Source organism: Fukomys damarensis, unplaced genomic scaffold (assembly GCF_012274545.1).
Source record: "Fukomys damarensis isolate Sample0158 unplaced genomic scaffold, DMR_v1.0_HiC HiC_scaffold_19, whole genome shotgun sequence".
Taxonomy (NCBI): Eukaryota; Metazoa; Chordata; class Mammalia; order Rodentia; family Bathyergidae; genus Fukomys; species Fukomys damarensis.
Window position 1 is genome coordinate 31,260,300 of NW_022900931.1, and position 17,091 is coordinate 31,277,390.

At 46.8% G+C, this 17,091-nt stretch overlaps 1 protein-coding gene across 1 annotated transcript; it reads left to right on the top strand.

Moving 5' to 3' along the window:
* The first annotated feature begins 526 nt into the window (after positions 1-526).
* On the top strand, positions 527-12,796 carry LOC104874769 (lysozyme-like protein 1). Its single transcript, XM_010642013.2, has 4 exons — positions 527-683; positions 1,162-1,320; positions 11,802-11,880; positions 12,585-12,796. Exons 1-4 carry the CDS (start codon positions 545-547, stop codon positions 12,652-12,654), a joined length of 447 nt encoding a protein of 148 aa, XP_010640315.1. The 5' UTR covers positions 527-544; the 3' UTR covers positions 12,655-12,796.
* The last annotated feature ends 4,295 nt before the right edge of the window (positions 12,797-17,091 follow it).

Sequence of the window (17,091 nt, forward strand, 5' to 3'; positions counted from 1 at the left end):
AGCAATGCTCCCACATTTGAAAAAGCATCAGGAAAGGAGAATAGAAGAAGGAACAGGGCTCCCACTTTCTCCCTGCAGGGTACCCCCAGATCTTAAAGTTGTTCACACAGGGCCACATCTATGCGATCTCTGGCAGCAGTGGAATGTGAGCTTCTATGTACATGGCCTGTGCTTCTCCTGAAGCTGTTATTTCCTATCCAGAGTTAAAATGGGAGTCTAGCGCCCCTGTGACTTCTACCTGGATTTCAATAAAGAAGGGGTCACGTCCGCTTTCCTGATTCGGGGAGATATGTGGGGAAGAACCGGGGCCTGCAAACATCTTCTTCCCTGTGCAGAGCTTGTACGGCAGAAGTGTTCTTCCTTCCCTCCCTCATGGTGCGCCTGCGGGACTGGAAGTGATGGGAAGGACTTTGGTAAGGCTGTGCCCACCCTGGCTGCTAGATTCTGAAGTTCCCACAAGTGGCAGGTGTGATCATGGGCTACATCGAGGTTACTTAACTGCTCTCCCTATCTCTGACAGATTCTGCTCCAAACAGCCTTGAGGATGAAGGCCAGCGGGGTCCTGGTCCTGACTGGCTGCCTGGCCATGGTCACAGAGACCCGAATCTACACCCGCTGCAAACTGGCAAAAATATTCTCGAGGGCTGGCCTGGATAATTATGGAGGCTTTGTCCTTGGCAACTGTGAGGTTTCTTCCTCCCTGTTCTCTCCTCTGAGATGCTGTGGGTCATAGCCACAGCTGTTCTAGCTTTTACATGCACGGGCCCGCGAGGGCTGCGCCAGGCATCACATGTTCTCAACTGCTGCTCTTGTCTCTGCTCCCGCTCTTGGGGTCCTCATGTCCCGACTCCTGCAGTCCCCACTTCTGACACCAGCTAGGGAGGAGGAAAACAAGGCCGCCCCACTGGCAGTGTGGGGCACAGACCCGACTTCCAGTCCTGAAGAGGCTCAGCCCAGGACTTGGGGTGCGACATCCAGCGTGGCATCCCTGCCCCTCCCCTCGTGTGTCCCAAGTGGGTGCCACCTGCACTGCCCCACCCCAGGGACTCCTAGGAGGAGGCATCTAGGGAACACGAGAAGAGAATCCGCCGCTGTGCTGGGTGGGCATGGACGCACCAGGCATTTCCCTCCTGAGCTCTGGCTTCCGCCGCCTGGCCGCAGGGATCTGCATGGCCTACTATGAGAGCCGCTACAACACCACGGCCCAGATGGTCCCGGACAACGGCAGCACCGACTACGGCATCTTCTGGATAAACAGTTTCACGTGGTGCAGGGACGAGAAGTCCCAAGACAAGAACCACTGCCACGTGGCCTGCTCAGGTACGGCTTTGATTTTCCAGTTATCCTCAGGAAAAGGGAGAGCACTGCCCATGTGTTTCTGCTTTGACCGAAATTCAGAGTTCAGATTCACAAGCACATCTGTCCTGCATGTAAGTTTTCCAGTAGTCCCCAAAGTGACCCGACCCTGTGTCCTAGTGTACAAAGGTGACTCACTCCTTCCCCGTGGCTGTCAGCCATCCGCAAAGACTGGCACGGACAAATGAGCTAACTGCCTGGTCCCCTGGAGGGATGTTGGGGTTTCCATTGGGAAGGAGGAAGCCCTTCACCAGCAGCTGTGCATAAACCATTCCTTCGAAGGATGCTGTCTGTGCTTTTCTGTGCAGACTGAGACAAATGCACACGCTACGTTTTTAGCAGTCAGACGAGAACTCCCTTCCAACCCCCCTTCCATGTCAGTCATGGGAGTCCAGCCCTGAGTGTGCATGGCTGCCGTGGGCTGCAGAGCAGGGGTGTGAGAGCCGCTGACCAGGCGGGACATAGCCAGGGGCAGACGGGCATTTGTCTCCCTCTAGAGACAGAGCTTTTTCTGTTTCATCCACTTGATGCGTCCTCAGTGCCCAGAATGGCGCTCGGCCATTGTGTGTGCTCAATAAACATTTATCAAATACCTGGGTGGAGGGAATGAGAGACAGTAAGTAATAAAGCGAGGCATTGAATATATTCTATGGCAAAATTCTCTGGGAGCGGGAAATAAACTGTTTTACCTTCTCTCTGCCACGTAAAAGATAGTCAATATCTATGTTCGAATGTCTGAGTTGTTACAGGTCGTTAGTGTATCTAGAGTGGTGGCGCTCTCCTAAGGTGGAGCACCCCGTGTTCCATCAGTGCTTCGTGGAGACCTTCCTCTTGCTGGGCTAGAATCTGTATCCTTACGGCTTTCTTTCTTCAATCTTAGTTTTTCCCTTGTGAATTCATTCAACACAAATTTGCTCCATTTTATGCATACACACGTACTAACTGTTTGCAAACCATTCCTGCTTCTCATCCCCAGTTCCTCAGTATCTCCTGTGCTGGAACAGTGAGTGTTGCTCACTTTTCTGCGGGTTTGGCTTTTCAACCCTGCCTGGTCTTTTTGTTTGTTTTGGGACAGTGTCTCACTACCTTGCCCGGGCTGGCCTTCAATGTGCTATTTAGCCCATGCATACTGGCCTCAAACTTGTGATCCTCCTGCCTCAGCTTCCCAAATTCACGATTACAGGTGTGCTGCCCTGCCTGTCTTGGTCCACGTCGGGAGTGTTCCCTAGGAACTTTTCCGTAGGGACTTCTACTTAAATATGGTGATTAGATGGGGCATCAACCTGCAGGCAGGGCTGAATAGGACCACACCAGTGTCTGCTCTCCAACCCTCACATCAACCCTCACATCGAGACCCTCACATCGCTACAGGGTCTCTGCAGACCTGACCAGAGCTGCTGAGTGGGGGAACAGAGGTGTTTTCTTGGGCAATGAAGATGGACCAGCCTAATCACATGAGCCTCGTAATCACACAGCCCTGCTGTGGTCACAGTGACGCAAGAAGGACAGACACCAAATGTCAGAGACTCGACTCGACTCCCACTGTGAGCAGGGGAATGGGGGCAGCCTGTAGACGCTGGGGATGGGGGGCCAGGGTCTCAGTCCTGCAGCCACAAGGAACTGATTCCCCACAGCCCAACTAAGCCAAGAAGTGCATGGTCCCCCAAAGCCCTTGGAAAGCAAAGCACCGACACCTCGGTATTTGCTGTGTGCGTCCTTGTCACTCTCCCAACCCGCACAGCCCCGAGGAAGCTCTGTCCTGTCTGTGCCTGCGTCTGTGAAGTTTGTTCACAAATCCGCCTCCCCTCTGTCTCTACCCTGCCACACACAGTGTCTGGCGTGGGTTCCGTGTGAGGCAGGGCGATTTCTCTGGCTACTGATCACAGCTTCACCTCCAGGACCAGGCGGCCCCACTGGTGTGGCTTCCAGAGAGTGCGTGACGTGGCGGGACTGGGTGTCACGTCCTGAACCTAGCAGCAGAGAGGGTCCCCTGGCCCCTTTCCCCGAGACCCAAGGAGCTCCCAGGGGTCCCTGGCATTCCAGTACCCCAAGTTTTAGAAGCAAGTCCAATTAAGCAGCAGTGGGACCTCGGGATTTCCCTTCCTACCACCCGCGCCCCCACCTCTGGCAGAACTCGGGACTCTCCTCCAGACAGAAAGAAGCGCGAGGTCTCTCAGCCGAGACAGTTCCAGAGAGACCGAGATTAGGGCCCCAGAGCCTGGCTAACTGCTCTGACCCAGGCCCCAGGGTGAAGCAGCCGGGCTCTCTTCTCGGAGAGGTTTTCTGGGCCAGGGAACTGGGCCAGGTGAGAAGGAAGAGTAACTAACGGCTCCAAATGTAACTCCAGTAAAGCAGGCCAGTCCGACTTCTGGACATGAGACCAGTTTAAAATCCTCACCTCTGCACAGAGCCTCACCAGCCCCGGGGTCCTCTCCATGTAGGTGAGAATTCTCCAGGGGCCCAGAGAATGAGACTCACATGAACAGGTGAGACTGGAAAGCGGAGCTTGGACTGGGAAGTGAGAATTTCAGATCCCACCCAAGACCATCAGTATTGGTAGATAGATAAGAGAGAAGGTATCGATGGAGTAAAAATAAGATCCACTTCTAAAAGAAGAAACAGAGCAAAATTAAAAGGTCACAATGTTCTTAAAAGCTTTCGAAGAAATGGAAAATAGGAGAAATAAGAATAAAAAAAGAATGGAACTGAAATTTACCAATTTCAGCCAAGGAAAAGAGAAACCACAGAATGAAACCTTTAAAAAAAATTTTCCCAGAACTTTGGGAGGCTGATGCAGAAGAATTTTAAGTTCGAGTCCCACCTGGACGACTTAATGAGATCTTGTTTCAAAAGAAAAACTCTGGCCCTCATCTTAATATTTAAAGTTAACTTCTTATTGCTAGTGAGTAGCTGTGTGGCTTTCTGTATTCATCCTGACAACCACAGCTTTTCAATGAGATGAGGTAATAGGTTAGTGAGCCTTTTCCTACAGGGACACATAGTAAATATTTTATGCTTTTCAGGCCACAAATTTTTGTTGCAACCACTCTAGCATGATGTGGTATGGAAACAGCCACAGAAAATATGCAAGTGACTGTCCTGCCTGTTGACTAGTGAGGCTTTATTGTAAAAAATAAGCTTTGTGGGTCATAGTCTGCTGACCTTCATTTAGACCCTTTGTCTATGTGTAATGTGATTGCTATGCTACGCCTAGCTTTTAAGTCACCCTGCTGTTTGTTTTCTAATTCTACAATCTATCCCTAGTGCTATCTTTCCCTGCCTTTTAAATTAGGTAAATTTACTCTGTATTTTTCCATTTTCTTCCACTGGCCTATTAAGTAGATGTCTTCCTTTTCCCCTCTGGTCCTGGGGATCGAACTCAGGACCTTACATTTTTGAGGCAGGAGCAGAGCCACTGAGCTAAACCCCCCGCCTGTCTGATTTATTTTTAATGCACTTAATCTGCGGTTTACAACAGACCTCATCCCTAACTGCATCGAGTCTCAGCCATGTACAGCTTCACACGTGAGGTGTGAGTTCCATCCCTGTGATGTCAGCTCACCCACTCACCCTGATGCCAAACTGCCTTTTTACTTCTGCAGCTTTTACATATCTTGCGGTGCATTTGATTATTTTTGCTTTAAACAATTATCAGACTGGGCAATTTTTAAAGTGAGGAAAATAGTTTTGCTATATTTATTTTCATCAGATTCACAATGTCCTACATTCTGCATTCCCTTGGTGACTCTTCTGGGCAGGAATTTAGATGGTACCATTTTCTCTCAGCCTATGGAACTTCACCATTTTTGTTCAACTAGAGGTTTGCTAGTGAGCATTCTTGGATTTTGTTGACCTGAAAATGTCTCTGTCTCATTTTCATTGTTGAGTATAAATAAATTCTGGGCCAGTGAGGTTTGTTTTCCTGTATCTGTTGCCTTCCAGTTTGCCTCATTAAGATGAGAAGTCAGCAATTTCCTCATTTTTATTTCCTATATGAATCATTTTTCCTTCAGCAACATTTAAGATTTTTTTCTATGTCACTGATTTTAGCAACTTGAATAGGTATGGAATTGGTATTTAACTTCCTTGGTATTCACTAACACTTGCGCTCCTTGAGTTTGTAATCTTTTACTAAATTTGGAAAAAAAATTTCTTTGTTAGGATTCTAATGACACATACATTGAATTGTCGATGTTTCCTACAGGACGCTGAAGTTCTTCATGTTTTAGTGTTTTCTGAGACTATCAGTGTTTTATTTTCAATAATTTCCATTGCTACATCTTCTCGTTTTCTAATCTTTTTCCAGAGTGCCCTCTCTATTAAACCTATTGGTGAGATGTTACATTTCAGATATCATTTTGCAATTCAGTATCAGGTGATTTTTATATCAACTATCTCATGTTATTCAGAGTTGTTTTGAACTCGTTTGTTATTTTGCAGTTCGGTATAGCCGAGGTGCTGGCAGAGCTCGGCTAGATCTATGCCGAGCCCCTCGCACAGCAGAAACGGAGTTGTCAGCAGATGATTTCAGTATTCTTCTAAGTCCTTTCAGTCTGACACGTTACTCAGGTTTTCAAGTAGCTGATATAACGTGCATATTTATCAGCATATTTAACTTTCTTACCTGCTAACTTGATAAACTTTTTTCTGTGTATTTCCATTAACCAATATTTCTTCTGATTGTGGTAATAGTTTCACTGACTTCTGGACATAGTGTATGTAATATTGTTGAGAGCCTAGATTATGTCTCTTTCTTAAAGAATGTTGGATTTTATTTCGGCAAGCAGTTATGTTCCTTCTCATCAGCTTGGCCCTTACACTTCTCAGGGCAGTTCTAGGGTGCTCTTTCCTGCTGGGCTACTTTGGTCCTACTACCAAAGCATGACTCAGTGTCTCTTTTCCACATTCTAGGGGCTGTGGAAGGGCTCCTCCTCTGGCTACTCAGAAGCCAAGCATCTCCCAGGGCTGTGAGCTGTGTGGCTGCCCCACCCCTGCAGCCGTTCCTGCCTGGTCTTTACATGCCCGGTTCCCCTCAGCCAGACTCACTGGCTGGTACCCTTATTCACCTCACCGTGTTCCTCTTTGTACGTTCTAGCTGCCACAGCCTCGATCTCTCGCCACCTGGGTCCCTTTCCCCCAGCTGGAGGCCACTTCCTGATTTCCTCCAAGCAGAAACTCATAGCAGCAGTCAGTAGCGTTGGTATCCTTTCTCCTGAGAATCTTCATTTGCCAGTTGTCCATTGTCTGAAAGTAATTTTTCATACATTTTGTCCAGTTGCCTAGCTGTTTACAGTAGGGAGTAAAATCTGTTTCTTCAACATGGACATGCCTGACTTTACAGGCAATTTACTAATTTAATATAGCTCACTATGATTCCAATTAAAGAATTCTGGGGAAAATGTATGTCTGAAAAAGATCTTTTGATTCTAGGAGATTAAAGAGTTGGAAGATTCCTGATTAGAGGTGAAAGAACATTGATATTTGTCTTCTCATCATAAAGAGCACAGTGTGGGAGGGGTGGATGGTAGCTCAGTGGTGGAGCCCTTGCCTAGCATGTGTGAGGCCCTGGGTTCAGTCTCAACAGTTTAAAAAAATGAAATTTTTAGGGAGGGAGAGCTTTACAATGGAAAACAGTATGCTGGTTTTATATTCTAATCATCCTCCCATGACTGGTCTTCCTCAGTCTCCAGCCAGAGAAGCTTTAACTATGAATAATGTCACTCTGTCGACATTTGCCATGGGAATCAAGAAATAAATTAACATTAATGTATTTTTACAAAGAATGTGATACCACATATATGTCTAACACAAATACACCTCGTGCCTACTTCTGCAATCTTACAATCACCTCCCCATTCCAAATCGTACTCCTAAAATTCTGGCCTCCCTTCCTCTGACTAATTAGACAGAAAATCCATATTTGCTATGATTTGAATGCCCCCCACCAAGTTCATGTATTGGAAACTTACGCTCCAGTCCCAGGGCTAGCAGTATTTGTTGGTGGTCCCTTCAGGAAGGACTTAGGATTACATGTGCTGGTGAGGGAGGGGCCCCCTCAGCCGGCACCGGTGGCCATGCTGGTGTGCTGGCTCTGCCTCACCATGTGATGCCCTTCAGCGCACTGTAGCGCAGCAGGAAGACCCCTCAGGTGCCAGGCAGAGGCTGAAACCACACTCCCAGGCTTGCCAGCCTTCAGCATCATGTGTCGATAATCCTCTATCCTTATGAGTTCCTTGGTCGCAGATATTTTGTTATTGCAACAGAAAATGCACTGACAATATATAAATCAAACGTGTATGCATGTGTGTGTTCTGCGAGCACATGTGTAGGTATGTGTGTCTGTGTGTGTGTGTCTGTGTGTGTGTGTGTGTGTGATTTCCTGATGCACTGGCAGTCTTCAGGTCCCTCTAATGGCCTGGGCTTTGTTACATAAGAGAGGTCTAAGGAAGATAAGGTAATCACTGACCCTTCTGGTACTCCGATCCACTCACATCAATCAACCTTATTTCTCATCTGCCTGGGGTCTGAGTTGGCCTTTGTCAGTTCAGAGAGGGAGAAGAGATGCGAATCCTGGGCGCAGTAGCTCTAATTTAGTTGGGAGGTGGAGGATGCTGTGGAGACACAGAGAGATTTTGAAATAGAACTGGAAATAAATAGCTGTTTTGTGCAGATCATTGCCACTTTCTGTTGGTGGATGTAGGAGCCTCTTCCACTGAATAAAGCTTTGGTTTCCAGCATAACCCTTTCCTTATTCATGTCTGACTGGACAGAATTGTCTATTTAAAGCAAATTGGGCAGAAAAAATTACTGGGGTGAATCCTGGGGGAAATCTGCCATCTCTGCTCATTTCTGCCCCTCTGCTGCCCCCCTGTGCCAACTTCGTGGCATTCTACCATCTCGGCATCCCTTGGACTCTTAATCCTCACTCTCCACCTTTCCTGAGCGAATCCAGTCACATCCGCCTAGGGCGGTTCTTATATCTCAGTTGTGTAACAAACACAGTCACAAAGTCACGGTGTGATGATTTCCCACTGTGGGGTCCACTTTCCAGGTTAGCAGGGGCTCCTCCTCCCATGAACCCAACAAGCGAACTGTCTGGCCCCAAATCCTACCTTTGTTCTTTTCCCCGTGTCCAAGATAGGCTCTAGTCCAGGAATAACAGTACCATCCGTTTCTTCCTCACTCTGATGATCGGGGTCCTTCCCACCCCGTGAGACCCGAGTGACCCCTCTCCTCCTAGGAATCCTGTCCTTCCACTCCAACACGAGGCACCTGACGTGAGCTACCCGGCAGAGCATAGAGCTGTCAAGGGCCGGGAACACACAGCAGACACCCAACACTTCAGCTTAAGCAATCTCTTAGCTAAATAATAATAAAATATGCATGTCACTGTTATGGACTTCGTTAGCACGTAATGTTGCACAAGCAGGAGTCCTTGCTTAACTGTTCTACTGGAAGGAAAAAAACAAAGGATAACAGAAACTAAGCCTTAGTTTGAGCACAAGCTCATTTACCAGGTGTGTTACCTCTGTTACCTCAGGAACAATAACAGTACCCACCAAAATGACTGCTTTGAGGATTAATGGAGATTTTGCATAAAGGAATTTAACGTGCCCTTGATGTATAGTTTATTTCTATGTTAGGTGTTATAAGACTTCCATCTTTTGGACACAATCTTTCATAAACTGTTATAACTTTATTTGTCAGGGAAGAGCTGTCAGTTAAACGTTGGTTGGTTTGCATGCATTGCTGCAGTCCTGGGCACTTCTGGAAGATTTCTTTTGTTCCTCTTATTTTAAATAAAATTAGCCACATGTAGAATAAATTTGCTTAAAGAAATGTATCACTACTTTCTCTAATAGTGAAGTCTAAATAAGCAATAGGATTAGCAACTAACCTAGCACAGTCATGGAAGAATTCAACCTTACAGCTGAGTTTACAAAATAATTTGGTATCACTGTTCTCTGTTGAAATGTAAAATTTCAGGCTAAAATTGGGTTTTGTCATTGTTGTTTTTCCAGTAATAAAAATAATGCACTTACATTAAAAAATTAGAAAAGACAGCAAAGACTTAGGAACGCTGATGATCTCATGGTTAAAGGCTAATCCTTAAAGAACTGGTAGACACATGAGCACACAAGTCTCTTCCTCTTTCTAACCGAGGTCTGTCCACTAGGACTTTGGGTGGTGGTGGTGGAAACCTCTTTGCCTGGCACCACCCAAATGGGAACCACCAGCCACAAGTGGCCTTAGGGCAACTGAGAAACTGAATGCTTTTTTTCTTTCTTTTTCTGTGCGTGTGACACAGGGTCTTGCTATGTAGTTCAGACTGGCCTTGAACTCACAGTGATCCTCCTGGCTTAGCTTCCTGAGTGCCAGGTTGAAAAGCTGAAGCTAAGATTCTACTTCACAGCAATTAAATTTATCATGTATTATTTTAAAGTTTTTCAGCTATCTTTCAAAAGTAAAAATTGTATATTTTCAAGGTATACGATGTGATTGTTTGATATATGTACACTGTGAAATGCTGGCTACAATCAAGTTAATAAGTTAATAATCAAGTTAATGAGTTCCATGACCACACGGTAACATCTGGGGGCAGTGTACAGATGTGTGTACGATATGAGAACACGAGTAGCTGTCCATTCTCAATATACAGTATAGTATTGTGAATGTTGTCATTCTGGTCTACTTTAGAGCAAAACATTAGACAACTGAAGTTTTGTAGCTTCTAACCAACATCTCCCACCACAGCCCCTAGGAACCAGCATTCTGTTCTATACTTCTGTAAGTCCATCGTGTTTTAGATTTCTCCAGATTCATTCATGTTGTTGTAAATGTCAATGTTTAATGGTTGAATAATATTCCATTCAGTTTACATATACCAAATTCTTATCCGTTAATGGAAATAACTTAAATTTCTTCAGTCAGATGTGGCTAATGACTACCATACTGGTCAGCGTAGCTCTCAACGGATGTTTTTACAACACTGGGGACGTAACATTACACTGGGAATATTTCCCCACATTATTAAACATCCTGTGAAAACACTATTTCAATGCCTCCTTATTTCACTCTATAAAGGTATTATTCATTTCAGCAGCCCTAATTATTAGGCAATTAGATTTTTCCATTTTAACTCCTGTAAATAAAGCTACAATAAACCACTTTACAAATAAACCTTCATCTGCGGCCATGATTACTTCCTCAGGATAGATCCCAGAGGAGAAATTATGAGGTGGAAAGATAGGAACTTCTTTGAGATTCGTTCCTGAAAGCTGGACCTGTTACAATGGGTTCACGTCTACCAGCGAGTTCTCAGAGTCTTGCCTCATTGCACCCCTGTCAACACTGAGCACTGCCTGGCTATTTTCCTTCAAGTCCGTGCTTAACTGATAAATTAAAATGACGGCAAGTGGCTGGATTTTCTGCCCATTGACTGGTGGTCATGATGGTCATGCAGATGGACCATATGGGTGCCCAAGAAGACAAGTAGTCCAGCCACATTAGGTGACAGTAGACAGACTGTCCACAGCCTCCTTCAGGGTGGGCCTTAGTTGCAAGAAGCTGCCTCCCCTAAGGTGAGCCGTCCTGGGCAGCCCACACCCAGGGCCTGAGAGATACCCAGGTGTGCAGAGAGGCCCCAGTGCCAGCTGTTCCCTCCAGAGTTCCTGACCAGCACCGCTGAGCTTTGTTGAACCTGCCCCACAGTGGACATCGCCACTCGCCTGACCCTCTTGCAGTGAGAGTCTCCAAACCCACTTTGGCATCCGCTGCTGGAGAACCCAAGTTGCAGCAGAAATGATGTTGGATTTTCATATTCATTTGACTTTCTCTTGTTTGTGTTAAGGATTATGAAGTCACTTCCAGGCAAACAGAAATAAATGCTGATATCAACACATACATTTCAGTTGAAAGATTTGTTTTATTTGAAGCAAAAGGAAAAGTAATAATGATGGGTGCATTTGATTTAAAAGTTAAAAATTTCCAAGTATGAAAACACCTTAGGCAAAATTTCTTAAAAGTGCAAAGTAGAAAAATACAAGACACAAAAGTTTAATACTTACCTAGAAAAATAACTTATGTGGCAAACTAAACTGAGTAATGAAATCATGGTACTGTCTTATCTTATGTTTTTCTTTAGGACATAAAACAACTTCCCACTGTGCTTTCTCTAGATTACCACAGACCCTTCGGGACTAAATTAGTTTTCTGAAATTTCAGATAATCTAAGATAAGGATGGTTTTGAAAACCACCAACAACCCAACAAGGTATTTTATTGGCGAGGAAACTCAACAAAAATGAAAATACAGCTCTGGGGGGACAATCACAGTTCTTCTAGCCTTCTGTTTCCCCAGATAGTGAGCAAAGTGAAGAAAACCCAATGTGAGGTCCCCTCACACATCACAATCTCCGTTAACCCCTGGCCTCCTCTACTTTACAGCGTTGCTCACAGATGACCTCACAGATGCAATTATCTGTGCCAAGAAAATCGTTAAGGAGACTCAAGGGATGAACTATTGGTAAGAGTCCCCCTTGGGCCACACAGGCTGTCGTGAGCAGAGCCCGCAGCGTGTCTGAGCACCATGGCTGTGGTGGCCTTGGACAAAGTGTCCTCCGCAGCGAGGTCCAGTGATGTTGCTGTGACCTCGTCCATCTGCTCCCCCATTGGAGTGCAGGTGTTCAGGGGAGGCAGAAGAAGGGGTGAGTGTGGGGAGAAGAGGATTATTGAGTCCAGAACATCTGCATCTTCACAAGAAGGTGTTTCAAACAATCGGAGAAAGAGGTACTTTCTAATGTGAAATGGAAAGAGCTCATCCAGACAACACAGCAAAGGAAGAGCTTGGGTTTGCTCTAGATTTGGATAAGACTTTGAGGGGGAACTGACCATGTCTATTGCGTAACAACTTAGCAGAACACTGCCCTGGGTCTGAGTGGGAGCCGTGGCCCAGCCAGGACCTGCTCATCCCGGAGGCTGTCTCTAGTGAACACTGCTTGCCGGACCACCCACTTAGGGATTCCGTATTTTCAGAGATGCAAGTGTGGCACTCAGTGACCCATTCCTCCAAAAGCTGTTTGCTTATTGCTGAGGTGAAAGACTGGGGGGAGAAGGAACCGAAGCTACACTCTGGGCAACACTGGTTATTCCAGCTAGTTCCCCATAGAACTCGGAATACATAGATCGCCACGTTTATGTGTATGGGTCCTGCTTCCCTCTCCTCCACAGGCAAAGCTGGAAGAAACGTTGTGAGGGCAGAGACCTGTCTGAGTGGGGAAAAGGATGTGAGGTTTCATGAGTGGGACTGGACCAAGAGGCCTTGCCCCGACTCCCCGGGATGTGTAATGAATGTCCAAATGCTCACATGATCTCGTCCCCCTTTTCCCAGTATTCTGACTCAGAGTTGGGGAGGGAAAACTGAACTGTATTTTAGGAAAATAAACATTTCCACTTAAATGTCTTCACCCTGAGTCAATTTCAATTATGTCATAGAAGCATGATGTTAAGACTTGAAAAATCATCTCTGGAATGTTCCAGACCTAAAAGGAATGAATTTTCCTTCTTCAAGGTAAGGAGTCCTACTGGTGTAGCCCTGAAATGGATGCTTGTGACCCTGAAATGGCTGCTGGTATGGCCCTGAAAGGGCCGCTCATTCAAACATTAGAATTTGAAGTCAATTAGACTCAGTGGGCAACGTGAATAGGTCTCTGGGCCATAGTTTGCCAACCACTCTCTAAAAGCATTCCACCATTCCCCTTCAACTAAGTGGACACACAGTGCATCCACAGGGAATATTCCTTTGTTTTCACGGGGCCCTCATGGAAATCCACTGGACAAGAGAGAAATTGTAGCTCTTATGTCCAAAGTCCCAAGACTTCCCACGTTATTCCAGCATCTATGAAATGAAACCTATCAAATTCAAAAGCCACACTTTAGAAATCCTCATGACAGAGATGTTTTTAGTCTTAGATCTGCAGGTTTTATTAGTTTGGCTGAGGGGAGTCTGAGTCCACATGCAGGGAGCTGAGCATCTTTGACCTCAAAGAGTTCTTCCCAAGGTGCTCTCTGCACCACACAGCGTGGCTTTCCCTCCTGGCCCATGGGGCAGGGCCGCTCTGCTGGGGGTTTTCTTGCGTAGTTATCTGTCCACCTTTCTCTGCCTTCAGGGGTAGAGCTGGTGGCAGGTGCCTTATTCTAAATTTAGGTGAAAACGGTAGGCTCACATTGAATGCAATCTGACCTAGAGAATGCACTAAGTTGAGGTTTGTTGGAAAAGACTGTCATGCCGGCTAACAACCTTCCCACTCAGAACAAATTCCCCACTGATCTGACTGAATATTGTGGCAATTCCTGAAAAACACTTCAATGTACTTATTTTCCAACCACCCAGGTTTTTCTGTGGGCTTACTTCATGCCCAGTGGCTTTACTTGCATGCTTACATTTTTTTTTTAAAGAACTGTTCATGGTCAAAAATAAATAAACATGAAATACATTATAATCATATAATCCTGGTACAATTTAACAGGCATTAAAAACCATGGAGAAAAAGCTTTTGAAGCTCACACAACAATTGAAGAATAATTCTATGTAAGATGACTGAAGAGAATTTGAAAAATACAGAACCCATTAGTTGCATTAAATCAATAATCTGTGCAAATAGAATTCCATAAATATGCATTTTTTACAATTATGGTCCTGTCATCCATCTTACAGTGCCCATTCTTAGCCAAACCTCCTGCTTCATTAAAACCAATGGCACCAAGTTGATGAGTAGAGTTGGCATGGATCTAGTGCCAGCCATTCAAAGACTAGGGAAAGGCTTTTAAAAACTAACAAAAACCAACTCCAAAAAATTCAAGGTAATGGGAAGTTGGCCAGCCCTACGATTTAATTGATCTTTCTTTTTGCAAAACTTGTAAAATGTATAAGCATGCAATCTTACTATTTTGCTCCCTAAAATGTTTTGTTTATTCATTATTTCTATAAATACTAATTTGGGATGAAAAATGCACTTTCCTGGATAATTTTCTGCAATACTCTCAGAAATTTAAGAGGAAAAGATTACTTCTTGAGTTATTCTTATTTAACAAAAGTACGTTGAAATTGCAACCCACATTTATATTCCCAATTATGGCTCCCAAGACATTTGGAAATAGATATTCATTTCTATTTTCTCCTCACAACTATCTTACCAACAGATTTCCAGCGCACTGGTCACACAGTTGAATATTAGGGTGTAGAGAAGAGCTTATTTCAGTACAGTCGTTCTTTGGGGACTTTGCCACCTGACTTTTGAAACCCTTCTTTTCCACATCTCTGTCCCTCCCTGTGCCGACTTGTTCTGTTATTTCTGTGTACTTTGTGAAAATGCCCTGCCATTTTCTTCGATGCTCCCTGAGTGCAGTGTGCCCTTTACCCTGGGAAATCTTTGTTCCTAGTTTTACACAAATGTGGAAAATCATGGCAACTTCCATGCAGCCTAGCTAAGCCCAGCCAATTCCTCTGAAACCAAGGACCTTTCCTCTGAACTCGTGGTTGTTGCGCACCCTAGAATTAGGTCACCATAAACCAGTTTTTTCTCTAAATTCCTTGAAGCCTGTACCCTGCATTGACTCCCATGAGTTTCCACAATCTCTTTTGCAGTACAAAGCGCATAACAGTTAACATTTAAAAAGATTTGACATTGGCTATTGGTTGCACTGAACGTAGGATTGCAGAAAAGTACAAAATAAGATCTTGCAGCTAGAACACTTTTATCTTCAAAATGCCCCTTACAAAACCCTTTGGACCCCGGGCCAAGCAGTCTTCAGTTTACACAGGTCAATGAGACATAGAAAGCTTAAAATATGAAAAGCATTTATTTTGATGTAGGCTCAATAACCCTGTAGGCCCCTTCTCCTTTCACATTTTGGGGCGCCGGGTATCCCCTGAAATGCCTCTAGATTGCAGTGCACATGGCTATCACGCATCTCCCTCCTCATCCCCGTCATCCTCCAGGCAGCCGTGGCACGGAGCCCGGAGCTGCCAGGCATCCTTTGCACATGACTGTGTCATAGATGGACCCTCATACAGCCAGCCTGCGACGAAGCACCTGGACCACGCTGGGGCTTCCCTCAGGACTGTGTATTAGTCGACTCCGTGCCGACGATAACCAAGTACCTGGGGCAAATAACTCATCAGGAGAAAAGATCTCTTTTGGCTCATACTTCTGAAGATCCTGGTCCAAAATCAGGAGACAGAACAGGTAGAGCCGGTAGCAGCTGAGAGCTGCTGGTATCTCACAACTCAAGAAGCAAACAAGAGACAGCAGGGACCCTACAGCCCCCTTCAAGGTCATGTCGCCCAGTAACCTCCCAGTAGCCCCCCAAAGGCCCACGGCCCCTCCCAGGAGCTCCGGTCTGGGACCAAGCCTTTGCCGCGTGGCCTTCGGGACGCCGCCATCTCCTACCCACACCGGGCGGGCAGGCAGGTACCGACTCCGTGCCGGAAGGGCAGCGGCACTCTTTCCTAGACTTCTGCCCCCGCTCACCCAGTTCCCCAGGCCTCGGCCTGAGGAAGAAGGACACGCAGCTTCACCAGGCCAGGCCCTGCGGCACGCATGTGAGCACCGAGCAGGCCGCGCTCTCCACAGGGAGGGTGACGGTGACAGTGAGGGTGAGCGGCGGCGACAGAGCTCTGCACCTCACAGACCGGCTTCCCGCGAGGACTGAGACTGTCTCTCCCCTTCTACACTTCTCTTTCTCCAGGGGGTTCCCACAGGTGATCGCCCAGAGCCGTGCAGACGCCTTCAGGGGCGCAGCGCGTTTCACGTGAACTAGGACATAGTCTGCCGAGAAAGGGCCAGATTCTGGCCGAGAGAAATCCCGTGCCAAACTGTGGCTGGATTTATTTTAATAGTTTGCTGCCGCCACTGCTGCCGCTGCTGCTGCTTCTGCCGCGGTTTCCAAGCAACAGGGTAAAAAGTTAACGTCGTGGCCAGACTTCCCTGCCACGACCCCTCTGGCACCCTCATTCTCCGTGAGGAAGGAAGAATGAAGTCTATAGTTACCTCGAAAAGCATTCATGCAGAAAGAAAGCCCAGATTCATAAGTAATCTGACTTCTGCATCACTTTTGGAAAGAGTATCCTGTTACCGGCTAAAGCAAACAGAGCAGTTTCCACCCCAGGAACTGGCAGGCCGTGCAAAAGGGCAGATTGGAAAAGATTAAATATTTGTGCAGAAGCCCAGCCCCCTCCACAGGGGGTGCCTTGGTCCGAGATAAAAGGAAAGCGAGGAGGGAAGGAGAGGGGACCCGGGAGCAGCCTTGTCTGGGTGGAGGAAGGACTGGGCTGGCAGGTGGAGGAGGAGACGAGGAGGAGAACTGCAGAGGCCCGGGAGGTGGGCTGCGAGGCCCCGAGGCTGCCCTTTGGCCCCTGCCCGCTCCTCGCCCGCCCGAAGCCTGCCCGCCGGCGGACAGCAGAGAGCCTGAGAAAAGGGAGAGCGGCCGGGACACTGCTACAAGCTGCAGTTTCCAACCTGCCGACAGCCTGTCAAAGCTGGTCTTCCATCTCTGAGACATTGCAGTGGCCTCCAGGAACTCGGAATTTGAAGGGGAGAAGGAAGGGGGAAGGGTCGCACCGCGGAGCGGGCGGCCAGCGCGGGCGGCAGAGAGACGGCCCATAGGATGCGAACCTGGGAGGAGCCGGCGTTCCCTGGGCTCCGGAGCTCCTCCAGCGCCCACCGCGAAGACAACC

Bases quoted from the DNA above. Each gene is read 5' to 3' on its own strand.
- LOC104874769 (XM_010642013.2), top strand. From the start codon at position 545: ATGAAGGCCAGCGGGGTCCTGGTCCTGACTGGCTGCCTGGCCATGGTC. The intron at 1,321-11,801 runs GTACGGCTTTGA...TCTACTTTACAG, and splicing joins CTGCCACGTGGCCTGCTCAG to CGTTGCTCACAGATGACCTC. The intron at 11,881-12,584 runs GTAAGAGTCCCC...TCTCCTCCACAG, and splicing joins ACTCAAGGGATGAACTATTG to GCAAAGCTGGAAGAAACGTT.